The 26,582-nt window shown below is 47.0% G+C and overlaps 1 protein-coding gene and 1 non-coding gene across 2 annotated transcripts in view; both read right to left on the reverse strand.

Annotated features, from left to right (window-relative positions):
• The window catches only part of COL4A5 (collagen type IV alpha 5 chain), a 232,606-nt gene that overhangs the window by 94,791 nt on the left and 111,233 nt on the right, over positions 1-26,582 (reverse strand). The window contains exons 7-22 of the mRNA XM_060250114.1: positions 25,189-25,242; positions 20,886-20,912; positions 17,795-17,875; positions 12,254-12,316; positions 12,060-12,095; positions 11,940-11,981; positions 11,726-11,818; positions 10,834-10,887; positions 10,678-10,734; positions 7,274-7,318; positions 7,129-7,182; positions 6,992-7,033; positions 2,989-3,121; positions 1,555-1,728; positions 1,184-1,267; positions 199-291 (exon numbers count right to left, since the gene is read on the reverse strand). Of these exons, the coding sequence (XP_060106097.1) occupies positions 199-291; positions 1,184-1,267; positions 1,555-1,728; positions 2,989-3,121; positions 6,992-7,033; positions 7,129-7,182; positions 7,274-7,318; positions 10,678-10,734; positions 10,834-10,887; positions 11,726-11,818; positions 11,940-11,981; positions 12,060-12,095; positions 12,254-12,316; positions 17,795-17,875; positions 20,886-20,912; positions 25,189-25,242 (1,132 nt within the window). The remainder of the gene's footprint in view (positions 1-198; positions 292-1,183; positions 1,268-1,554; positions 1,729-2,988; positions 3,122-6,991; positions 7,034-7,128; positions 7,183-7,273; positions 7,319-10,677; positions 10,735-10,833; positions 10,888-11,725; positions 11,819-11,939; positions 11,982-12,059; positions 12,096-12,253; positions 12,317-17,794; positions 17,876-20,885; positions 20,913-25,188; positions 25,243-26,582) is intronic.
• TRNAL-GAG (transfer RNA leucine (anticodon GAG)) lies at positions 11,502-11,573 on the reverse strand. The gene has a single exon. It is a non-coding gene; the product is annotated as a tRNA-Leu (tRNA).

Here is a 26,582-nt window from a genome sequence, read left to right on the forward strand (position 1 = left end):
CAAACCCGGTTCCCCCACATAAGAGTCCGTGCACTTAACCACTACACCAAACATTTGGGAATGCAGTCACGGATTCTGTGTGTACCTGGTTACAGCACTTGCACTAACATCTTCTTGCAACTGTGTGTGTGGGGGGTGGGGGTGGGGGGAACCAGACATAAAATGTATTAGAGACGGATGAAACCAGACACTGCCTACCTGGACTTCCAGGTGGCCCTGGGAACCCCTTCGGCCCTGGGGGTCCAGGAATGCCAGTTCCTATGCAGTTAAAGCAGGTGTCTCCTTTATCACCTGGGTACAAAGACACAGAGCAAAGAGGTCTGGACAGTGAACAGGACTGTGCATAATAAATAAATAAATAAATAAATCCGTTACTCAGAGTTCAGCTTCCTCTAGACCAGGGATGGCCAAACTGTAGTTCGGGAGCCACATGTGGCTCTTTCACACATATTACATGGCTCTTGAAGCCCGCACCGCCCCATTTGCTGGCTTGAAGAAGGCGTTTCTCTCTTTAAGTCACTTCTCCAAGCCAAGCCAGCTGATGCGCTTAAAGTTAGAGTTGCTTTCTTTCCACCTCTCCCTCCCTTCTCCCCCCCCCCCTATCTATTTGCCTTCCTTCCTGTCTCTCTTGGAGCTCTCGAGCATCTGACATTCATGCCTTGCAGCTCTCAAACATCTGAAGTTTATTCTACGTGGCTCTTACATTAAGCAAGTTTGGCCACCCTTGCTCTAGACATCTGGCATGTAGTCCTGCTTATTAAAGAAGCAGCAAGTAGTGATTTCAGCACACATGAAACTATATATAAAAAGAGTAAGATAACACCTCGCAAAATTTCTTAATGGAACATCACAGGAAAAAAAAAAAACCCACCGAACCGATGTAGCCTATATGTCATAATCTGCGACACACACACCCTCCCCTTCTTCTTAGCCTGCGAGATTCTGTTAACCTGTAAGATACTTGCATCTTTAGTCAACCACCTGGACACACATGGCAGCCTTTCACTGAGCCAGATCTGCTAATGTCTGCTTTGACTGGTAGTGGATCTCCATGTTCTCAGCCAGAGAAACCGTTCTAGCTATGCAGAATCACATCCCAGTAACAAATATCCCAGTAGCTTACACTGATTCCAACTCACGCCATATCTACAATATGTGAATTAACAATGTTATGGATGTATACCTTTCTGGCCTATCTCCCCCACAAATCCTCGCTCTCCTTGGGGTCCTGGAATGCCAGGGGGGCCTCGCTCACACAGTTGACCAGCTGAAAAGGAAAAACAAACTCTATTTTAGAAAATGAGTGAAGCCACGAGATGGAAGGAGAAGACTGTAACTCCCATCTATCTATAATCATGGTTTTTTATTGTGTTTTTTATAATGTTTTATTTGTCCTGTAAGCCACCTTGAGTTCTGCAAATGAGAAAGGCAGCTCATGTTTTAAATAAATAATCATTCGACATTTTTCTCCCTATCCCTCTTTTCGGCTCAAACACATATCAGTTCAAGAGAACTAAGATTTCACCATCGGATAGTTAAAAAAATATTACTTACTGGGTGGAATAGTAGATCCAGGTGGGCCAGGCGGCCCTGGTGGGCCGGGGGTTCCGGGTCGCCCATTAAGTCCAGGCTGTCCAGGAGTGGAAACCCCAGGTAGGCCTTGATCCCCCTTCTGTCCTCTCTCTCCAGGTAGGCCAGGAGGTCCCGGAGGGCCTACACTGAGAGTTCCTACATTGGAAACACATGCAGGCCCCCTCAGTATCAATACTGCTGAGAATTATGACACCTTTATGGAATGGAAGCTGGCCAGGCTAGAAGAAAGTTAAAGGGTCATGTCCTTGAAAAAGACAAGCCTTGGGAAGCAATGTTAAAATGTCTCAAAGTATCTAAGCTATGACTGAAGGAAAGATAGGTTTTCAAGGAAAGATAGGAGCACAGGTCATCTGCCACTGCCTCCCTCTGCACAGCAGCCCCAGAATTGCTTGGTGGTCTCCCATTCAAGTACCGACCCGGCTTAGCTTTCAGCCGAGTCTGGGCTATCAGGGCTGTTACCAGTTGTCTTCTACTTTTAGAATTCATTAAGTATAGCCAGCGCCGGCTTGCCCATTAGGCAAACTAGGCAGTTGCCTAGGGCACTCAGAGGCGGGGGGGTGCTGAATTGAGCTCCCCCCGGTGACCAAGGCAACCGGCTAGTTTGCCTCCCACTCCCCCTTCGCTGCTGCCGCCACCAGCCCTCCTCTGGCCCGCTGCCATGCTCTGTTGGCCACCCCGCCCCTGCACTCCGCTCACTCCCTCCCCCCGCTCGCTGCGACTACAGCCCTGCTGGTTTCTAGTAGCCCACAGTGTGCATTTGGTTAAAGGTGCAGACGCAGTCTGTAAAAAGCCTGTCGGGCTGTTTTAGTCATGGTGAGCGGGAGGTGCAAGCGGAGCACGGCGGTGGCGGGTCGAGCAGAGCATGGTGGCGGTGGGCTGGAGGAGGCTGGCGGGAGCTGCAGCAGCAGGGAGGCAAGAGGAATATGGCGGCGGTGGGCCGCAGAAGGCTGGCCGCAGCGGGGGGGGGGGGGCGAGAGAAGCGCGCCTGGAGGGGTGCTGGGGGGGGGGGTGCCTGCCTAGGGCTCTATTTGCCCAAAAGACGGCGCTGAGTATAGCTTCAAGTCACAGGTAAGCACTGTCTGGCCAATGTGGTACCAAGTGTCTACAGAATGTTTTTAAAATGTTCCAAGAGTTTCTCACATGTTATTTTGTCAAAATATTCACAACAACCCTGAAAGGTAGGGCAGGATTGTTATTCCCCCAATGGAGGAGGAGAAGAGACAGTGAGAGTTACCATATGTCAGCTCTGGAGCACGCGTGGCAAATTCAGAGTTCCTCACAGCTACTAAGTTAGGCGAACGTCAATTATCCTACTGATTATCAAATCAGACCCCCTGGGTTCTGCAGCTCACGCATCCGTAAGCGCTCAGGTGTTGAAGATTCTCATTCTCTTACCTGGGGGGCCTCGTAGGCCAGGAGGGCCCTGTAAGCCAGGTAAGCCACGGTCACCTTTCTCGCCACGATGACCCGGCAAGCCTTTGCTTCCTTTGGCCCCCACCGTTGTACTGACTCCTGGCCTTGGAATCACCTGATATAGTCCACGAAGGAAGAAAAAGGTTATTCAAAAAGAAAAGGATAAGGGTGCAAATTCTAATTTACTCAGCTAATTAGAATAAGGGGCTTTTATTAAATCAACTTGTCCACTGACAAGCAACAAAGATTAGTAGATGTCTAGAAGACACGTGATTAAAAGAAACAACTCCGGATGGCTTTATTTAAATACATACAAAAAAATCAAATCTTCAAGCATTACTTTTTTCCTACAATAATTTTAATCTTGTTTTTACAATGTAGAGAGTTACTGGATCGGGTGCACTCAAACATCGTAACCAGCGTAGGTTCATCTGTGACCAGCGAAAATGCAGCTTGTTGCCATGAACAGCTAAGCAGAATCTGTAGCATCATCTATGGTTTAAACGAGGCACATTTGAATGTGATATCTGAATGCAACCAATGCGCTTAGCACAATGGCCAAAAATGATCTCTCCTTTCACACAGCTATATAAAACAGCCGCCAGGCAAAACAATTGGGTAGAAATTACAAAAGATTTCACTATGCAAATTTCATCAGGCACCTACAGGCACCCAACGTAGTTTTTAAAAAATGAAGAGGTTTTTTAAAACATGAAACACTGATGTCAATTTTAGCCAAGAATGAAGGAACAGCAACGCTGCCTATTCTAATGTTTCCTGGAGGGGCGATTCCTTCTTTTATATGTCCCCCCCTTTAAAAGGGGTTTTGAATTTTTTTATTCTTGAATGTCTGTGAGCCGCCCTGAGCCCGCCTTTTGGTGGGGGAGGGCGGGATATAAAAATAAAATTTATTATTATTATTATTATTATTATTATTATTATTATTATTATTATTGAATATAAAAAAATCAAACAAAAATATCATTAACGTAGTATCAGATAACAAACATAGAAACAAAGATAACATCTAACAAATGTAAAAGTAATGTAATGCTAGTCAATAAGTAAAATACTTCTTGAATACTGAAATCCAAGCCCTCAGAATGCCTAGAACTCTACAAGTAAAAATAATCAAGGGCTGCATTTTAAACTGTCCCCTACTATTTTTTTTTTCAAAGAGGAAAATCACTTTCTTTTATAACTTCCTTGTACTGCTGAAAGTCTAAGCCGATTTGTCTTTTTTTCCTCCACTGCCAATCTTCGTGCACGTGTTCTTATCAGAACAGCAGGACCGGCTCACATACAGCACCGGCTCTAGGGCGAATAGCACCTAGGCAGGCGCCCCACTCGCCCCCCTGCTGCCACTGCGCTCCGCTTGCTGCCCCCCAACTCACTGAAACTAAAACAGAGCCCTACCGGCTTCTCCCAGCCTGAGCCTGCGCGTTTTGTTAAAAGACAGATGGAGGAGGTATCTTCCCCCCCGCCCTCCTTTCCGGAACAGGAAGTGAGAGGGGAGCGAAGCTTCCTCCATCCGTCTTTTAACAAAACGCACAGCTGTGGGCTGGGAGAAGCCAGTAGGGCTCTGTTTTAGTTGCAGTGAGCTTCTGGTGGGGCCAAGCAAGCGGAGCATGGTGGCGGTGGTGGGCCAGAGGGGGCTGGCGGTGGTGGCGGGAGGCAAACTAAGTGGTTATATTGGGCACTGGAGGGGGAGAGCCCAATTTGGTGCCCCCAGACTCCTGGCGCCCTAGACAACCACCTAGTTTGCTTAGTGGGCGAGCTGGCCCTGCTCACATAGCATCCAGGGAAGAACAGGGGCTGCTTGGAAGGGGAAGCCAGTGGTCCAGCTCCTCATATATGTATCCAGGCTCCCCTGAAGACCTGACTCTTCCTACTGCTTCCACAGGCAGTATCACTCAGCCCCACTCCCTAGAGACTCCAGGAAACCACAGGATGCCGCTAGAACACAAATCCAAGGATGGTCCCTTTAAGGGACACTCCTTGACCTAGGACAGCAAAGGCCCTCCTGGGTCCTTCCAAGAGACTCTGGCTGCTGTTACTGCTGTCAGCCTTGGAACTATCCAAGGTCCTGCAGCTAGCTCACCCCCAAGCCACACCCTGTTCCTTCCTCTGCAGGCAGATTCCCTGTAGTGAGTCTGCTCTGGAAAGCCAGCTTCGGCCAGAACTCAGCTCTGCAACCACTCAGTTCTTTAGTGATGGCCAATATGCAAATGAGTTCCTGCTACCAAAGAAAGAAAAAAACTCTGTCTGGCTTTAGCCTACCTATTCATATTTTAGGCTCTATAAATGTATTTTACAGAATTTAAAATTATGTTTGTAAACCTGGCAACCTAAGTAGTTCAGGGTATGAGCTATTCACAGTCAACAGGTATGTGACAGATGGGTCTTTGGAGGGGGTTTTTTTGTAGCAGGAACTCCTTTGCATATTAGACCAAACACCCCAATGTAGCCAATCCTCCTGCAGCTTACAGGGCTCTTAGTACAGGGCCTTCTGTGAGCTCCAGGAGGATTGGCTACATCAGGGGTGTGTGGCCTAATATGCAAAGCACATTCTGCTACAAAAAAAGCCCCGGCGATGGCCCTTTTATAACAGCCCTGATATTGTTTCATCTTATTACCATTATGTAACCGCTGCATGCAAAATTTCTGTGTGCATCAGATAAATAATATTCCAGCAGGGTAACTGTGGTTATTCTTATTCCACAATGCATTTGTTAGCCATAAAGGTCGCATAAGCCTCTTTGTTATGAGTAGAGATGTGAAGGCCCGGAAAAAAACCAGAAAAATTCAGAGAAAAACCCCAGATTCCCGCCCCCCCGTTTTTCCCCTGAAGCCTCCCCCCCCCCGAAAAACTGGAAAAATTGAAAAAAAGAAAAGAAAAAAATTGATTATGGAGCGTTTTATTTTAACTTGATGAATAAAATATTTTAAGACAAGGTGTTCAAATATTTTCCAAATCATTTCTAAAAAATATGTCTGGTATCAGATTATTCTAATTTCTGTCCATTGAGGACAAGCAAGTCCTAGGTCATGCCCATTCATTGAAACTTAGTCTTACACTCCCTTCTATACACTTCCCTCCTCTTCAATTCTTTTTTATGAGAATGGGTTTTTTATTTTCATTTAATACTGTGGAGAAGAAATATAAATAATCAGGGTTTGTAGAATCTTTCGGGATCAAGTGCCGTGTTCTACTGGAGAAAGTTTTCCTTCCAGACGTTTCGTTCTCAGCTGTGGAGAACATCCTCAGTGGCGTTGCAGCCGGAGCAGGCGCTCAGACCTTCAGCAGCCAAGAAGGTCTGAGCGCCTGCTCCGGCTGCAACGCCACTGAGGATGTTCTCCGCAGCTGAGAACGAAACGTCTGGAAGGAAAACTTTCTCCAGTAGAACACGGCACTTGATCCCGAAAGATTCTACAAACCCTAATGATGTTACCAGCCATGAAAACCTGAAATCTTTGATAATATAAATAAATGTTACTTCTGGATTTTTAAAAAATGTTTTGTGGAGGTCTTTTTTGTCAGTCCCACATAAACTAGTAAACAATTCAGGAGATTGTTGCTCCATTTGTTACAATTACAAATAAATATTATTTTAAAAGTAAATTCTCTTTGTAATAATTGTTTGGATACGCTATATTTTTATAATATGCTAGTTGTGATAATTTCATGCCAAGTAAAATGGTCCATAGTCATATTTTATGTTCCTAAAGTAACAGAATGACTTTCAATCTGGAAAAGAAAAAAGAAGTGCCAATATAGCAATTTTTTTTCAATTTTTCTGAAAATTTCTATTTTTTTCCTGGAAAAAAAGTGGGGGTTTTTTCCGAGCGTCAAAATTTCCAGAAATCTTATATCTCTAGTTATGAGTAAAAACATTACTGTTCCAACATCTACTTGGGAGAATTACACAGGAGATCAAAAAAAGGGCGGGGGGAGGGGGAGAAGAATGAATGGACAGAAACTTACAAGCCCAGGTGGGCCAATGGGACCGGTTTCACCTTTCTGACCCTGCCAACGAAAATTTCAATACATTAATATGAAAAGATATGCTCAACCAGGAAACGCTTGCAAATATAAAGGCTTAAGTTAACGAACCCACTCACTTTTTCTCCATCTCTTCCTGGAATGCCGTGGATACCAGGATCACCAGGCAAACCCTTCCACAGGGAAACAAAACGAACCCTCAGACCATCAGCAGCGTAAAATCAATACAGAAGCTCAAGAGAAAGAAAGCTGCAACATACTCACAGGCAGACCGGGCGGCCCGGGCTCTCCGTCTTTGCCAGGCTTCCCCTTGAAAATACAAATTGGGGATTGAAAACACAGTCAAGCAACCTTGAGTACTGGCCGCATTGCACATTCAGCGGCTAAGACTGAGCACACTGTCTTTCTCTCCCGTCCGAGCCTTTGAAACCAGCACCTACCAGCAGGAGGCCCTTGTAGTTATTAAAGATTAAATAATACAAGAATCCGTTCTGACCAGGATGGGATAAGAAATGCAACAAATAGATGAGCGAGGCTCTAATGAGAATGCAATGACATAAAAGCAACCTCAGGCTGAGTCGATGATCCCGGAGCCATGGGTCTTTCTCTTACACAGATTACAAGGGGATGCGGTTTATAAAGGTTAATTCCCAAAGTGGTTTTAACCAAAAAAAAAAAAGGAGGCATATTGCGGTTGGAAATAATTTTAGTGACTGAGTTTCTGAATTTCTGTCTGAGTTTCCATGATGGAGAACTGACTCTCGAAAGCTCACACCCTGAAAATCTTGTTGGCCTCTAAGGCGCTCCTGGATTCGAATTTAGCTGAGCTGCCAAACTATTTTGCCTTTCGTGCAGTCATTAAATAAGACTCGGAGGTGGAGACTGTAAATCTCTCCTGCAAAAAGGGGCTGGATCAGGTTTTATTTTTACCCAGATTTGTGACTGTACACAAGGGGGGTGGAGTTTAAATGCAGGCCTACTCTTTCTGCCCTGCCTGTAACACCTCCAGCATCCATGCATAATTTTAATATTACAATGTGGTGCATGCAAACACTCATGAGTCCATTTTGCCTGAAAAATGCACTGAGTGAAATCCAGGGATTGACCCTGCCATCTGGGCCAGTGCCCACTGTATTTCACAAACCAGTGCTTTGAAGAATGAAGTTGGAGTCCAGTAGCACCTTTAGTTCTATTCACAATGTAAAGTTCTATTCACAATGTAAGCTTTCGTGTTCTAGCACACGAAAGCTTACATTGTGAACAAAACTGTGTTGGTCTTAAAGGTGCTACTGCTTCATTCTATTGCTTCAGACCAACATGGCTGCACACCTGGATCAATGCTTTGGAGAACATTCTGCCCACATGTGGAATAGAATCATAGAATCAGAATCATAGAGTTGGAAGGGACCTCCAGGGTCATCTAGTCCACCCCCCTGCACAACGCAGGAAACTCACAAACACCTCCCCCTAAATTCACAGGATCTTCATTGCTGTCAGATGGCCATCTAGCCTCTGTTTAAAAACCTCCAAGGAAGGAGAGCCCAACACCTCCTGAGGAAGCCTGTTCTGCTGAGGAAACTCACAAATACCTCCCCCTAAATTCACAGGATCTTCATTGCTGTCAGATGGCCATCTAGCCTCTGTTTAAAAACCTCCAAGGAAGGAGAGCCCACCACCTCCCGAGGAAGGCTGTTCCACTGAGGAATCACTCTAATGGTTAGCAGTGTTCCCTCTGAGTTAGCGTGAGCTAGCTCACAATTTTTTAGCCTCCAGCTCACACATTTTTGTTTCAGCTCAGGAAAAATGGCCCTAGAGCAAACTAATTTATGCAGTAGCTCACAACTTTAATGCCAGTAGCTCACAAAGTAGACATTTTGCTCACAAGACTCCACAGCATAAATGGAACATTGACAGTCAGGAAGTTTTTCCTAATGTTGAGCCAGAAACTCTTTTGATTTAATTTCAACCCATGGTTCTGGACCTACTTTTTGAGGCCACAGAAAACAATTCCACACCATCCTCTCTAAGACAGCCCTTCAAGTACATAAAGATGGTGATTATATCACCTCTCAGCCGCCTCCTCTCCAGCCTAAACATGCCCAGTCCAATGGTATCACAGACTAAGTAGGTGTGCTGGATGTCTGGGGAGAGGGGCCCATTCTTGCCCCCTATGGCTATATATTTCAGTTAAAGTATCATCCTGTGGTTTTTCAGTGACTCCTGGTAAAGGTAGTCCCCTGTGCAAGCACCAGTCGTTTTTTACTCTGGGGTGACGTTCCTTTCACAATGTTTTCACGGCAGACTTGCATGCAAATAGATATGTACATTTATGAATGTATGCACCCCCCCCACACACATTTCTGTTAGTGCTGAATAGAATTTCAGCTATACAAAAGTTATTTTTCACTACTTACCCTGTTTCACAATTAGTGGGATTGCACTGCAGCACTACAGCCCCATCAAAATCTATCCCCAGGTGCAAAGTCCTGCCCCATGTTGAAATGCCCTTCAGTAAAGTCCTGTCGTTTTCCTTCTGTTGTTTTCAGACTATTTGCTCTTATCTAGTCTGTTTCTCTCCCAGTGATCCTGAATCATTAGTTAATTATCAGGTTTTGTTCAGGGGTAAAATGCTTAAGAACTTTATTTCTACTTTGTAGCTAGCTACAGTCAGAAGCTATATATATATATATATATTCTGACTGTAGCAATATATATATATATATATATATATATATATATATTGCTACAGTCAGAATATATATATATATATATATATATATATATATATATATATATATATATATATATTGTGCTGTTACAGTCAGAAGCAATATATATATATATTGCTTCTGACTGTAACAGCACAATTCTGATCAGTGATTATTACAGAGATACGGGCCAGTAGCTTTGGCAAATTAGAAAGTATATAAGCCTCTTCCTACTCCTGAGGAAACAAGAGCTAATAATTTGTAACTAATTCCTGAACGCAAAAGAACCAACCAGCTCCAAGTAGCAGGCAATAAAACGATTAATTATACTGGAAGGAGAAAGGACAGTAGCTTTGAAAAGCATCAGTAGTGCTCTGTCTACACAGGATCGATGTTGTAATCACGGTTTAAGTTTTAAAACATCACCACAAATTCTAAAAAAAGGGCAGAAAGACAACACAGAAAGCATTTACCGTAACTGCCAACTGCCAATGTCCTCATAAAACTAAGTTTTATGCTGTTTTACGTTATGCTGTGTTTTACTGTGTGACTATTTATGCTGTAAATTGCCCAGAGCCTTGTGTAAGCTGGGATGGGATAATAATAATAATAATATAAACACATAGTGTACTGTGAACACACCATAAGCCTCTACACACCATAAGCCTCTACACAGTTACAGTAGTGATTATATCATATGCCACCCTGAGTCTGGCGCCAGGAAGCCACAGTTACTCCAGATTAATGACTCTAGAGCCAAAGAGTGCGCTCTCACGCTTGTGGGCTCTATTTAGCCAGGAAAAACGCCACTGTTCAATCCCAGTTGTTCCATTCATGCTATTGTAAGTAGACCATAGGAGAAAGGAAATGTTCTTACCGAGTATTTGGTGGCCCAACCTCAATTCCAAAAGCTATACAAGGTTTGGAAAGATAAATGTTGGGTTCAAAGAAGTTACTTACTCTTTTGCCTGGTTCTCCTTGCTCACCTTTTTCACCTTTTCCGTCACCTATAAAGCCCTGGAAACAAAGAAAAAGGCCAGACAATTAACTCACAAATGCATAGACCTTATTGTTCTGCATCACAATTTCATTTATAACATTTATGAAATTACTTACAGGAGGACCTCGTGGCCCAGGGGGGCCTGGTGGACCACGGTCACCTGGAACGCCCTGTCAACCGGGAGGAAGAGATAAGATGTAGCTTAAAACCAACCACGTTTTCAAGGCAAGACGATGTTTGCCTTTGCCTGACTCTGCACAGTAACCCTGGACTTCCTTGGTGGTCTCCCCATCCAAGTACTAACCAGGGCCAACCCTGTTTAGCTTCCGGGATTGGGCTAGCCTAAGCTAGGCTATCTAGGCCAATGCTAAAAATACTCCCAATGAACCAAGCAGATTGGAGAGGTCCACAATGCAGCCCCGTGCATACAGAAATACCCTCAAGTCAGGGATCTGGTCAGCCTTTCTCAGGGTGGATTAACTTCTAATAGTAGAGGGAGCACATGAATACAGGCCAGGTATAACCACACATATGGCCTTGTTATCTTGCTACTGCTTTTGGATATACGTGATAATTAATAGGACTTCTGGGAACACTCCTCAGCACACTCTGATGTCACTGGGAGTTCCTGCAAAGACAGAGCAGTCTCCTTGAGGATATGAAGCTGCCTTATACTGAATCAGACCTTTGGTCCGTCAAAGTCAGTATTGTCTTCTCAGACTGGCAGCGGCTCTCCAGGGTCTCAAGCTGAGGCTTTTCACACCTATTTGCCTGGACCCTTTTTTGGAGATGCCGGGGATTGAACCTGGGACCTTCTGCTTCTCAAGCAGATGCTCTACCACTGAGCCACAGCCCCATTCATGGCTCTCCAGGGTCTCAAGCTGAAATTATTCACGCCTACTTGCCTGGACCCTTTTTAGTTGGAGATGCCGGGGATTGAACCTGGGACCTTCTGCTTCCCAAGCAGATGCTCTACCACTGAGCCACCGTCCCTCTCCTCTCACTCACCGGATCTCCTTTCTGAAACTCCACATCGTTTGGTCTTTTCTGTTCACCGATCTGTCCTGGTGGCCCCGGAGGTCCTTGTAGCCCCTGTTCACCCTGGTTCCCAGAGAGAGAGCAAGACCTGTTAGTTTCATCGACTTTTCCAGCTTGCAGAGACAGTGCTAGGCGAATTGTAGGTCAACCGCCTCCAAGTATCGGCTCAGTGTTCCACGGTTACCTTTTCTCCTTTGGGACCCTGGAAGTTCAAGCCCATATTGCCCTGCAAAGAGACGGAAGAGAGTCAAGGACACAAAGCGGACCAGTAGCGAATAAACAAACACCGAAAAGCAAGAAGTACCTTTGGGCCTAGAAATCCTGGGGGACCAGGAGGACCCTGTTAAACAACAAGCACAGTCAGAGAGCAGAATAACGGCCCCTGGACTCCCCCCACTTCTGAAAGCACTTGAGAATCTCCTGCCCAGCAGCTTGGATTCGAATACAGTGCCACTGACTCATTCTGCAGGTCAGTCAGAGGAAGTCGAGGAAACGTACCATCAAACCTGGTGGCCCGGGAGGACCACTGGGGCCTTGCACTCCGATGGGACCCGGGGGGCCCTGGAAGGAGGAGAGAAGAAAAAGGTGAGGCTTGCTTGGCAGTGGATATGAAGGGGAACGACAGTGGGTCACATGGCTGATGGTCCTTTAAACCGCAATCTGGAAGACTGGAAACAAGTTGCAAATGCTCATGCTGCCCCCCTCCCCCACAACTGCATGGTTTCCCATTTACTTTACCGTTTAGCACTGGTCACAGTGTACTGTGTTCTGGTCTGAAGAGGAAGCCCTAACCACAGCGTGCTGGTTCAGATATCACGTCAAATGAAACCGCAACTGAGAGGGAAACGGCACAAAAGGAGGCAAAGGAACACGCAACCTGCTTCTGGTTCTCCCCTCAATGGTTCACATTTGGCTGACAGCAAACGTCGTTCCTACTTGGCTCCAGCTCAAGCCAATTTAAAATGTAACATATTTCAAATCTGCACCACTGATGATAACGAAGTGCTGCCTGCTGCCCTTAGCCCTTTAGGAGGGCAGGAACAAGACAAACTCAGAAAGGTGTGAAAATCGACCCAGATATTGAACTCGATCCCAGAGATCTGTTCTGCTAGCAGCGACTCCTTCCTTCAGAAGAAAGGGCTTCCCCCTCATCCAAGAGGATCAGAAGATCCAAGCGACCCATGTTATATGATTTGTTCCAGTTAGGGAATGTGAAACTACCACCACGTCACTGTCTTTTTCTGTGTTGGGACCATTCCTTGGAACTGGTGAACTGTATGTCTCTTCATATTCTCAGTCACAGAATCCTAGAGTTGGAAGGGACCTCCAAGGTCATCTAGTCCAACCCCCTGCACGATGCAGGAAACTCACAAACACCTCCCCCTAAATTCACAGGATCTTCATTGCTGTCAGAGACTACCATTATTTAAAAATGCTTATTTCAAAATTACAAGGTTAATAAAAGGGCTTTCAGAACCTAAATCATCTAGGCCCAGGGTATCTCAAGTATCCTTGCATCCATATGAACCTGTCTGCCATTATGGCCCTCAATGGATGCCCTTCCATGGATTCTTCTGTCTTGCAAAGTGAGATGAGGCAAAGAGCAGGGACAGGGCCTTCTTGGTGATGGTGCCCTTTGGAATTGCTACAATATTCAACTGGCACTTCCTCTGTTGCCTTTAGATACCAGCCAAACGCCTGCTCTTTTGCTAAGCTTTAGGGTGACAAGACTGGCTCTCTTTGAGCTGTGCTGCTAATTGTTTTGTTTTGTTTCCTTTGAGGGCTTCTGTTCGACTGGCTTGTGGGAATTCAAATCAACGGCCAGTTTGAATTTCATTAGCTGCTTCAGGCAACTGTTTTATTTGGAGCAAGGGTATCGGGAATGATTTAAACAATCAAACCAACAACTAAATGCTGATGGAGGTACAACTGATGGACAGGAGTCAGATACAGACTGCCCAGGAGAAGCACTGATTTTACTAAAATGTTTCCCAGCGGGCAAGGAGGCTCCGCAATTCAACCAGCAGACTTCTGCATCGAAAGACAAAGCAGAGCTGAGAGCTCAGACACTAGAGACACTTCCCAGGATCTCAGCTCCCAGCAGGCAAGGAGACTCCGCAATTCAACCAGCAGACTTCTGCATCGAAAGACAAAGCAGAGCTGAGAGCTCAGACACTAGAGACACTTCCCAGGATCTCAGCTCCCGGCTCCCAGCACAGGCCCCGTTAGCCAGCAGTTCACTTGTCTTCTCTCAAATGAGCCCAGTGCAGACCAAGGGTCTGACCAGTGCCTGTCCTCCACAGAATCTCTGGCAGAGTTCTCTCCCATCAGCACCGTTAGCCTTTGTTTCACCTTGCAAAAAGGAGTGGGAAGCTGAGAGCCTGAAGGAAAGACTCTGCTCAAGCCCCTGTTCGTTCTGGGATAGAAGGGACAAGAGAGCTCTTCCTCCATCTCAGCTCCCACAGGAATAGATCTGGATCAAACCAGTTGCAAGAGAGGGATCCACATGTTTCTAGAGAGCCAGTTCGGTGTGGTGGTTAAGTGTGTGGACTCTTATCTGGGAGAACCAGGTTTGATTCCCCACTCCTCCACTTGCAGCTGCTGGAATGGCCTTGGGTCAGCCGTAGCTTTGGCAGAGGTTGTCTTTGAAAGGGCAGCTGCTGCAAGAGCCCTCTCAGCCCCACCCACCTCATAGGGTGTCTGTTGTGGGGGAAGAAGATATGGGAGATTGTGAGCTGCTCTGAGTCTGATTCAGAGAGAAGGGTGCGGTATAAATCTGCAGTCTTCATTGTCTTCTTCTTCTAGTACATTTTGATTCCACCCTTCCTCCAAAGGATGGAGTATGTAGTTCACACCTCGTATGTTTTTGTTTTCACAACCATCCTGTGAGGTGGAGAGTGACTGTCCCAGGGTTATCAAAGATTTCAGGTTTTCACAGCTGGTAACATCATTAGGGTTTGTAGAATCTTTCGGGCTCAAGTGCCGTGTTCTACTGGAGAAAGTTTTCCTTCCAGACGTTTCGTTCTCAGCTGCAGAGAACATCCTCAGTGGCGTTGCAGCCGGAGCAGGCGCTCTGACCTTCTTGGCTGCTGTGCATTGAGTGGGGTGTTCTCCGCAGCTGAGAACAAAACGTCTGGAAGGAAAACTTTCTCCAGTAGAACACGGGACTTGAGCCCGAAAGATTCTACAAACCCTAATGTCCCAGGGTTCCTCCGTAAGCTTCAAGGCAGAGTGGGGATCTGAACTTGGATCTTCTAGTTCTTGACATTGATTGTTTTCGCACATAGCTAACCTCACAGTCACAATCCTGTTCCCTCCGCAGCGTCTGGTTGGATTTTGCACCATCTGCGCTGGAGTTACTGGAAGTGCCGCAGCTTTTGCGTAGCAAACGTAAACCACTGAAACCCAGTTTAGGTTTGCTACGCAGAAGCTGCGGCACTTCCTGTAACTTCGGCGCAGATGGTGGGAAATCTGACCGGACGCTGCAGAGGGAACAGGATTGTGACTGCGAGGTAAGCTGTGTGCGAAAACGGTAATTGACTCACACACACCTGCCCATTCACATCTGGAGCACAGCAGCAGAAGCTGCACCTCTCCCCTCACTTTCTTCCATTATTTTCTGGTGCTTTAAAGATCCTTCTCCCAGCCAGGCTCCAATACCAGCAGGGGACTAGGCAGGAAGTGCTGAAAATGAACAGAACTCCATAGGGTAAGGCATAAGAGGGCACAGCTTAGCTTCCTTGGCCCACATGCTCTGCTTTTGTTAAAACACAGACACTTCTGCCTCCTGCTTTGGGTGTGAAAGGGAGGATACTTGCATTTGCTCATAGAATCATAGAGTTGGAAGGGACCTCCAGGGTCATCTAGTCCAACCCCTTGCACAATGCAGGAAACACACAAATAAAAAAGGTAAAGGCAGTCCCCTGTGCAAGCACCAGTTGTTTCTGACTCTGGGGTGATGTCACATCACAACGTTTTTGCGGCAGACCTTTTTACGGGGTGGTTTGTCATTGCCTTCCCCAGTCATCTACACTTCCCCTCCAGCAAGCTGGGTACTCATTTTACCGACTTCGGAAGGATGGAAGGCTGAGTGAACCTTGAGCTGGCTACCTGAACCCAGCTTCCACCAGTATCGAACTCAGGTCGTGAGCAGAGCTTAGGACTGCAGTACTGCAGCTTTACCACTCTGTGCCACGGGCCTGCTCACAAATACCTCCCCCTAAATTCACAGGAGCCTCATTGCTGTCAGATGGCCATCTAGCCTCTGTTTAAAAACTTCCAAGGAAGGAGCGCCCACCATCCAGCCAGCCCTCACTTAACACAAAATATGCCCCCTGTTAAAAAAGGAGAGAGCTATGATCAGGGAGATGGCTTCTCGATGCACCAGTATGATATTAAATACTGCTGTACATATAACAGGACTCTGGGAGAGCGAGACCCAAAAGAGACCCAAACAGCAAGTAACGAATTTGGTTTTGGAAGCAATTTCCCTGCACTTGCAGCTTCCAAACAGGAGGCTGTGAACAGAAGGCACTGGATGCTTCTGCCAAATGAGCCCAATAACATTTGCCAGTGGCCAAAATATACGGCTTGGCCAAAACCCTCATCAGGCATATGTTATTCTATTCTACTGAGAACACAATCCTCTGTCCAAAAGCCTTGAACGTTTGTGTCCTCCAGCTCTCTATTGCCTTCTTGTGGCTCTTCGCTGAACAGCAGCTTGCAAAATTGTAGTCAACTGCTGTAATGGAAAAATGCGGGAGACCTTTGTATCTCAAGGAGATAGGGATGGTGAACTACTCATTCCAGACCTGTGCATAACAAAATAGGAGCCGATCGCACCTTTAAGACCAACTTAGTTTTATTCAGAACTGCGTATGGCAGCATTAAGCTACAAAAGGGTTAATGCCCTTAACAGAGGATGTCTGCTTCAACTGCTGCGGAGCCCTGTAAATCAGTCACAGCTGAGATGGGTAAGGGTAAGGGTATGATAAATTAAGCCTGAGTGAGCTGGATAGTGGAGTGCTGCTCTGCCCTGCTCTGTGGAATGGCCGAAGAAGCTGCTGCTTGAGGAACAGACGGTTGCGGCGAAGACAGAGTCCCCCAGCCACAGCAACAAGCCTTCTTGGGAAGGAGAGCCAGTTTGGTGTAGTGGTTAAGTGCGTGGACTCTTATCTGGGAGAACCGGGTTTGATTTCCCACTCCTCCACTTGCAGCTACTGGAATCGCCTTGGGTCAGCCATAACTTTCACAGGAGTTGTCCTTGAAAGGGCAGTTTCTGGGAGAGCTCTCTCAGCCCCACCCACCTCACAGGGTGTCTGTTGTGGGGGAGGAAGATAAAGGAGATTGTGAGCCGCTCTGAGACTCTTTGGAGTGGAGGGCAGGATATAAATCCAATATCTTCATCTACCTCACAGGGTGTCTGTTGTGGAGGGGGGGAAGGTAAAGGAGATTGTGAGCTGCTCTGAGACTCTTTGGAGTGGAGGGCGGGATATAAATCCAATATCTTCATCTACCTCACAGGGTGTCTGTTGTGGGGGAGGAAGGTAAAGGAGATTGTGAGCCGCTCTGAGACTCTTCGGAGTGGAGGGCGGGATATAAATCCAATATCTTCATCTACCTCACAGGGTGTCTGTTGTTGGGAGGGGGGGGGAAGGTAAAGGAGATTGTGAGCTGCTCTGAGACTCTTCGGAGTGGAGGGCGAGCTATAAAGCCAGTATCTTCTTCTATCTTTGTAACTTTGATTTCATGTTGTAACCTTTAGGGATATTGTTTTGATACAGGATTGACCCACTGCTGAGGACTATATGCGTGGGTATCCTTGTCGTTATTCTTAAGTTAGTGAATAAAACTGCTTTCTTTTTGTAAACTGCGTTGGTCTGAAATCAATTAAAGAACATGGACAATACAACTGCCAAGTTTCTGAGTCTGAGTTTCTTGGGGAAAACATAAGGTCTCTAGTTTGGAACGCTGCACTAGCCAGTAAAATAATGTTTGATGACATGATTGCACAGCATGGCGACAAAGTTGTCAACTTACTGGTATTCCCGGAAGACCTGGAAATCCTGTATCGCCTTTTAGTCCTGGCAACAGAGACGTGATTATTTCCCCAGGCTCGCCCTAAAAGGCACAAGAAAATTAGAGTAAGAAAACCAAAGCCTGATCTGCCTGCAGCAAAGGCAGATCAGAGCTATATTAACACTCACTAGTATCTTGCAGCCACTCTTATTGCACTAGGAGAAGCAAGAATTCTTTGACACAAACTTTCCAACCGTTTACTCATTTGACCACTTTCCATTTACTGATAGCATCCATCAATAATATCTGAGCTATCAAAAATCCCAAATATACACTGATTTCCTCGGCACACTCACATTTACACACATCTTGAATTTGCAGTCACCTTAAATCTCAGGAAAAAGGTAAGGAAAGGTCCCCTGCGCAAGCATCTGTCGTTTCCGACTCTGGGGTGATGTTGCTTTCACGTTTTCACGGCAGACTTTTTACGGGATGGTTTGCCATTGCCTTCCCCAGTCATCTACATTTCCCCCCCCCAGCAAGCTGGGGACTCATTTTACTGACCTCGGAAGGGTGGAAGGCTGAGTCAACCTCGAGCTGGCTACCTGAAAAAGCAGCTTCCGTCGGGGATTGAACTCAGGTCGTGAGCAGAGCTTAGGACTGCAGTACGGCAGCTTTAACACTCCGCGCCACGGGGCTCTTGGAGAAGCTCTAGCCTGGCTCTTTTCCTGCGGTGCCATTTCTCAACTAAAGAGGAAACAGCTGATGTAGAGGGACTGGATCCCTGATCTGGATTGCCCAGGGCAGCCACGGACAACAGTTTAAATAATCCATAATGATAAGCAGGGCTTTTTGGGGTAGAAAAAGCCCAGCAGGAATTCATTTGCATATTAGGCCACACCCCGATGCCAAGCCAGCTGGAACTGTGTTCCTATGTTCCCGCTAAAAAAAAAAAAAAAGCCCTGATAATGAGGAAGAGAGGGAATGATCAGGTTTAAAGAGAAACTGTCTGAAAGCATTAGCAGAACGAGATTACATTAAAATGAAGAACATTTTTAGAAGTGCACAGAAGCACTTCTTAATGCACCCACCAGGCGGCTAACAGACGATAGTGCTCTTCGGCCTTCTGCAAAGTGCTCTCCTCAACACAAGCAGCAACACCACAGCCACTGCACATTCAGTACGCAAACGAATGATACAACTGATGTGTCTCACAATCTCCAATTCTCCTAAATAACCTCACACATCCCCTTGATTGTCCGTTAGAGCCCTTCGTTCAGTGCAAGCCTACCCTCTTCAAGAGCCAATATACTTCAAGAGCCAAATACCAAAGAATGTACTGAGATGTAGGAAGGTGAAACTTCAGCCCCGCATCCCCCCCTCCCCCGGTCTCCTAATTTCACATGCCTACAAGGTTATTTTTTATCTTCTCTGCAACTTCAACATCAGCTTTTAAACAGTGCTTGTAAAACCTGCATCTTTCCCCTTTCACAATATCCAAATAACTTCCTGCGGTGGCTATGGGTGGGGGTGGGAGGCGCCACGGAGGAGGGAGGGGGCTGAGGAGTGGGGCGGGGGCTGCCAGAGCAGCGGCGGTGAAGAGAGCGGGAGCCATGAGAGTGGCGGGCAGACCAGGGCTGCCAGGAGGGGCCATACAGGTCGAAGGGGGGTTTTGGTGGGGAGGCCAGTCCCCAGGTCTGCTTAGGTGTAATTGGTACAAAATAGTTTGAGATAAGTATATCACACCCCTGGTAGGAGATATGGCAGGTAGGTCAGATTTGGAATACTGTAATCGATTACCGGCTGATGAAAATTGGTCTATTACTGAATCTGTGGTGAAATTTTGGGTAACTTGTTATACCATCAGGAAAAGTCGGTTAATTCTGTAATAATAACTTGGGTTATGGTCAGTCCCAGCCTGAGGGCACATGGCGCCCCAGGCAGCCTCAATGCCCGATGCCCCTCCCCATGCCGCCCCCCTCCACGGAGCCTCCCCCTCCCTCCCACCCACAAAATTTTAATGCCCAGGGAACCGGTGGCAAAGTGTAGGCTCTTTCAAGGTGCCCTCCTCCCCCGCCAATCAGCTGATCGGCGGGAAAAGCTGCTAGGAAGCTTGTACTCTCTGGAGGTTGGGCGTGGGGACGGTGGCGGGAAAAACCAATGAGCCGCTGAAAAAGTGGCTGTCACTGCTTCCTCTCCACTCCCCCTGCCCCCGCATGATCAGGCTGGTACTGCCCAGGCCTGGCGTACTATGATGGGGGGGAGGCGAAGGAAAGGGAAAGGAAAGGAGGGCGGTGGTGGCACACTCTGATCACGTGCGGGGGGGGGGGAAGTCGAGAGGAAGCGCCGGTGGCAATGGCCGCTTTTTTGGCGGCGAAGGGATGGGGAAGGGAAGGGAAAGGAGGGGAGGGGAGGGCGGAAAAAGCAGGCAAACTAGGTGCTTGCCTCCAGCACCGGGAGGGTGGGGGAGCCCAATTTGGCACCCCTGCCCTCCTGGCGCCCTAGGTAACCGCCTAGTTTGCCTAGTGGGCGAGCTGGCCCTGGTTATGGTTTTATCTTCTATATTTTTAATATAGTTTTTATGTAACGGAGATCCTTACAAAAGATCCGTGTGTGTGTGTATAATTTTGTAGTTCATATGCTCCCAGTATTTTATATTTCTGTAAATGGCTCGATGCCTCAAGAAATCTTGACTGACTGACCCAGTAGGGATGGGACTTTTAAGAATCATTGCCACACTTGTCCACCACTGCAAAATAACACAGCACCCTAAATGGAGTAAATCTGTGTGTGCAGATATTCAGATCCCCTAAGTAAAACTCAAACTGCCATTCTCAGTTAAAACATGAAACCCTTTTCCCACTGAGTTACCAGGATTTAGCTACACCGCTAGAAAACGACCAATAGAAACCAAAGCTGTGGAAACCAGATTGCCTATCGGAGGCTGTGCATGTGTTGCCACTCTGCTTTCGTCAGATTCAAGTTGTTTTCAGAAGGTTTTTATTTTAATTATCTTTCTTTTCCTCCACAAGTGCAGGCCTGCCAGGCGGGAAGCAAGAAAAGACATAATTCAGCCTCCTAGCAGTTATCTTCAGAGGCACAAGGCACTTACCTTCATACCTGGTATGCCAGGAGGGCCCTGTGTTAAGAAAAAGAGAAAGAAAGGCATTAATATCACATTTGAGAATTAGTAGCAAAGCTTAAATTTTGATCTTGCTTCAAATGATGCAGCCCTTCATGAGAACGATGACAGGAAGTTTCCAGCGTTTTCACGTTTCAAAGATGCTCTTGAGAAGGAAGCAGTGGGTGACTCATCAAAACCCCTACTACCTTGGGAGTTTGTTCCTCACAGAACATAATTTTTTAATTAATTCTTAGGCTCAAATGTCACACGACAGTCACATAAGGCAGATTAAGAACATAAAAGAAGCCATGTTGGATCAGGCCAGTGGCCCTTCCAGTCCAGCACTCTGTGTCACATAAGAACATAAGAGAAGCCATGTTGGATCAGGCCAATGGCCCATCCAGTCCAACACTCTGTGTCACATAAGAACATAAGAGAAGCCATGTTGGATCAGGCCAATGGCCCATCCAGTCCAACACTCTGCGTCACATAAGAACATAAGAGAAGCCATGCTGGGTCAGGCCAATGGCCCATCCAGTCCAACACTCTGTGTCACAGAAGAACATAAGAAAAGCCATGTTGGGTCAGGCCAATGGCCCATCCAGTCCAACACTCTGTGTCACAGAAGAACATAAGAGAAGCCTTGTTGGATCAGGCCAATGGCCCCTCCAGTGCAACACTCTGTGTCACATAAGAGAAGCCATGTTGGATCAGGCCAATGGCCCATCCAGTCCAACACTCCGTCACACAGTGGCAAAATTTTTTAATATATATATATACACACACACACACTGTGGCTAATAGCCACTGATGGACCTCTGCTCCATATTTTTATCTAAACCCCTCTTGAAGGTGGTTATGCTTGTGGCCGCCACCACAATCTGTGTGTAAGAGCACTGATTCAACATGGGGCGCATGGACAAAAAAGTAACTAGGAAGGAGAATATTTTTTCCCTCCTCAGCTCATTCACTCTCATCAGCTTTTTGATTCACCCATCTGATCTCTATCATTTTGTCCCCCAAACACAAAACCTGGACACACAGAGCACTATGTTGAGGCGGGGAGGGGGGGAATCTATTTGTTATTAGGCAGTGAACCAAATTACCCAGAATATTATGACTGCATACAGTAATTTGGGGGGGTTATTTAAGGAGGTTTTGATGCTACTACACCCCCCCACACACACACAAACAAAATGAATCCTCCGAAGTTGTACCTCACAAAATGTATTCTTTCTTCTAGTGTTTTTCACCCTTTTTTGTGCTAAATATTTCCAAAATATAAGAAGAGCCCTGCTGGATCAGTGGTCCATTTAGTCCAGCATCCTCTTCTACACAGGAACCAGCCATTTCCTCTCAAGGTCTAACAGGGCATAGAGGCCAAAGCCTTCTCCTAGGGCATTTTCGCACTCACCTTCAGCCGGCGCGACCCCCCTCTTCACCGCGCAGGATCTGCGCGGATTTCGCACTAAATGCCGCGGAGCAGCCAGAAGAGCCGGAAACTCCCGTCGCAAAAGCCGCGCAAACGGAAACTGCTTTTTGGCGGTTTACGTTTGAGCGGCTTTTGCGCCGGGAGCTTCCGGCTCTTCTGGCTGCTCCGCGGCATTTAGTGCGAAGTCCGCGCAGATCCTGCACGGTGAAGAGGGGGGTCGCGCCGGCTGAAGGTGAGTGCGAAAACGCCCCTAATGTTACCTCCTGGCACTGGGATTCAGAGGCCTCTGAATGTGGAGATCCCCTTTAGTCCCTAGTAGCCACTGAAACCTATTTTTCATGAATATTTCTAATCTCCTTTTAAAGCCATCAATGCCTGTAGTCATCAATATAAAGTTCACATTTGAATCACTCTCTATGCAAAGTAGTATTTCCTTTTGTCCATCCTGAGCCTACTGCCCATCAGATTCATTGGATGCCCATGAGGTCTACTGTTTGGGAAGAGGGAGAAAAAGTGGAGGCCTCATGCTAAAAGCAGTCTGCCAGAGTTGTGCCCTGTATGAGTCACTTGCGCAGCTTCCTCTTTGGCTGATTCCAGTGTTTACCTAGACTTCCAGAAAACTTTTGATAAAGTTCCTCATCAAAGGCTCCTAAGTAAACTCAGCAGTCATGGGACAAGAGGACATCCCCTTGTGGATTAAAAACTGGTTAATCAACAGGAGGAGGAGGAGGAGGAGGAGGAGAAAGAAGACTACAGATTTGTACCCCTCCCTTCTCTCTGAATCAGAGACTCAGAGCGGCTTACAATCCCCTATATCTTCCCCCCCACACACACGATAGACACCCTGTGAGGTGGATGGGGCTGAGAGGGCTCTCACAGCAGCTGCCCTTTCAAAGACAATTCTTGCAAGAGCTATGGCTAACCCAAGGCCATTCCAGAAGCTGTAAGTGGAGAAGTGGGGAATCAAACCCAGTTCTCCCAGATAAGAGTCTGCATACTTAACCACTACACCAAACTGGAAACAGAGAGTGAGTACAAATGGACAGTTTTTACAGTGGAAAATGGTAAGCACTGAGCTATCACAGGGCTCAGTTCTAGGTCCGGTGCTTTTCAACTTTTCATTGATGATTTGGAGTTGGGAGTAGGTATTGAAGCGACTAAGTTTGTGGATGACACTAAGTTGTTCAGGGTGATGAGAACAGATAAAAGGAAGTACTTCTTCACCCAATGAGCCACTGTGTGACATGGAGTGTTGGACTGGATGGGCCACTAGCCTGATCCAACATGGCTCTAACATTCTTAAGAAATCAGGTTTCGGAAAGATCGTAGAGAAGATGGAAAGCTGTGGAGATGCACAAATGCTCCACAATGCTGTGGGAAAGGAGGAAAAACACACTTCCCAACAGCACTGAACCCAAGGCAAATATTTCACATGGAAGAGGTCTTAGGACTGCAGCAGCAAAGGGGACATATATTTTTTTATTCCCTTTTTCACTCTCTGATGTTTTGTGAATGTCTTTCATAGGCTGAGAACAGAAGGGCATACTGCGGCGGCCTGGAGGCGGCCCAAATAGGGGCAGCTCAAAAAGAGCTGCCCCAATGCCTCCGCACGCTCACCCAATGCTGCCCCCATCCCATCTGTGCAGCGGCTGGGCGCCTCCACGCGGGAAGGCGCCCTGGAAGCCGGATTCCTTGTTTTTTACCGTGTGGGGGGGAGCACTCATGCACATGAGTGCTCCAGCGCTCTAAAATGGTTTTAAAAAAAAATAGGAACAGCTTGGGGCGGCTTGGCAGTTCCACACCGCCAAGTCGCCTCGCTTGCACCCTTCCCCGTCCAGACGGCAGGGAGGCGATTGATGGCCGGCTCAAAGATTTGCTACCACTTTGGAAGTGGTAGTTTTTTGAGCTGGTCAAAGGAGCCTGGAGGACGGGGTAAGGACAGGAGAAGGCCGGCCGGCAGATGTTGCCATCTGCATAGAAGATATTGAAGAAGAAGAAGATATTGGATTTATATCCCGCCCTCCACTCCGAAGAGTCTCAGAGCGGCTCACAATCTCCTTTCCCTTCCTCCCCCACAACAGACACCCTGTGAGGTGGGTGGGGCTGGAGAGGGCTCTCACAGCAGCTGCCCTTTCAAGGACAACCTCTGCCAGAGCTATGGCTGACCCAAGGCCATCTCAGCAGGTGCAAGTGGAGGCGTGGGGAATCAAACCCGGTTCTCCCAGATAAGAGTCTGCACACTTAACCACTACACCAAACAGGCATAGATTGTTTGGGTCGACTTCAGAGGCGTCTCTGAGTCAACCCAAAGTGCCAGTCTGTTATCAGCCACAGGGTCTCTATTCTGAAGCTCAGCTGCTTCTCTGTAGCGGTACTGAAGATGTCCAGAGGCTCTCCTCCTCTCCACAGGAATCCCCTTCTCTCTGGAAACCCTCTCATGTCCTCATTTCTCCTTGAAACCTTTTTCTCGTTTTCTCTTTTGTTAGTCACCACCTACAGCTTCCCCACAGGGACAAGGAAGCTTCTCTCACCAACTCCACCAGAGAAGCTGTAGTCTTTGAAGCGCTAAAGCTGTTCCAAGCTCTGCTGAAAAGATCACGACTCAGCTCTGCTTTGCGTGCTCAATGTCTCCGGTTCAATCCCTGGCATCTCCCATTTTAAAAGGATTTCAGGTAGCAGGTGCTGGGAAAGACATTCTTCAGCCTGCAGAACTGCTACCAGGTAAAACTGATGGATTGTGGGTTAGGTGCTGGGTCCACGGTCAGCAGAAGGCAGTTTCAAACATTCAAGAGCCTCGGGAAGCGGACTTCGCTTTCGCTGCAAGGAAAACATTTCTGGGAGGAAGCTCCTCTCACTTACTGGGGGGCCTTGTAAACCTGGAAAACCTGGACTGCCAGAGTAGCCACGTTCTCCCTGTGGAGGACAAGAAGAAAACATTGATCTACTGTTGAAGACAGCAGGGAGTTTCACAAACACTTTTGGCAAAATTTTGAAACAGAAAGCAGGCAGCAGCATTGGAGCAGGCCAGGAGCTATAACTGATTTTTAAAAACCCGAGTAATTCAATTGTGAAAAATATTCCCAGTCTTCCCTTGTGCAGCTTGAATAATACAGTGGCTAAATTACAAATCAGGAATCCTCTGCTTTAAATTTCGTCTCCGCCATAAACTCAACAGGTGGCCTCAGACAAACCTCCTCCACTCTGCAATATGGGGATAAAAATACTCACCTATCAAGCATATGACCACTCAAGGACTAGACAAATGCTAAATATTGTGAGCCACCGTGATGTAGTAGCCACTAGCCAGGGTGTTGGGACTAGGATCTGGGAGTCCCAGGTTCAATTCCCCGCTGCCATGGAAGCTTGCTGGGTGACCCTGGACCAGCTGCAAACTTTCAAGCCTCGCCTACCTCACAGGGTTGTTTTGAGGATAAAATGGAGGAGGGGAGAATGCCTTAAGCTGCTTTTGGTCCCTACTGGGCAGGCAGGGTATAAATGGTTTAAACAGGGGATGTCAAACATACGGCCCATGGGCCAGATCCAGTCCTCGGAGGGCTCCAATCAGGCCCGCCAGCAACTGGCACTTCTCTGCTTCCTTTCCCCTTGCCTGCTTCCTTCCATCGCAATTTTATGTTTCTCTCTGGATCAGCCAGCATACAATACAGCCTCTCCCTGCTCTTCCCCTCTTTCCCCTCCCTTTTCTCAAAGGGAGGAGGAGCTTCAGCCAATGAGTGAGTTTATAGTTCTGCTGTGTTGATTTAAGTTTGCCAGGCTCAATCAATCACACTGCAGAGCTACTGACCCAAGCCTCTCTTCCTTCTAGTGGTGAAGCTCTTCCCTTTCCTTGTCCCCTGGGGAAGGAAGCAAAGAGCTAGAGCTTCCTTTGCCCAGTCCCCACCATCAGGAGAGATACAAAGAGTACCTCTAAGATTAGCGATGTTTTACTGAAGGTATGAGCTTTTTGTCTTGCTACAGAGAAGAGAGAGTTTTGTTGGGCTTGTTATGGGTACAACTGAGTTCCCCTCCTCTATTGCACTGTATTCATGCTCTCCAGTCCTTCTCAATAGGAAAGCATGTGAACTATTTAGAAGAGAAATAATAACCAGCCAGGATTAGGCGGAGTGTGTCCAGCCCAGGTCTACCCAGCTAATTTCCCTTGATTTTTCTTTCACATTTCCCTTTGGTTGGTGATGTTGAACTTATACTTCCCAGATAGTAGGCTGATACTGACCATTGTACAAGGCTGTATCTCT

Source organism: Heteronotia binoei, chromosome 11 (assembly GCF_032191835.1).
Source record: "Heteronotia binoei isolate CCM8104 ecotype False Entrance Well chromosome 11, APGP_CSIRO_Hbin_v1, whole genome shotgun sequence".
In the NCBI taxonomy this organism is placed as follows: Eukaryota; Metazoa; Chordata; class Lepidosauria; order Squamata; family Gekkonidae; genus Heteronotia; species Heteronotia binoei.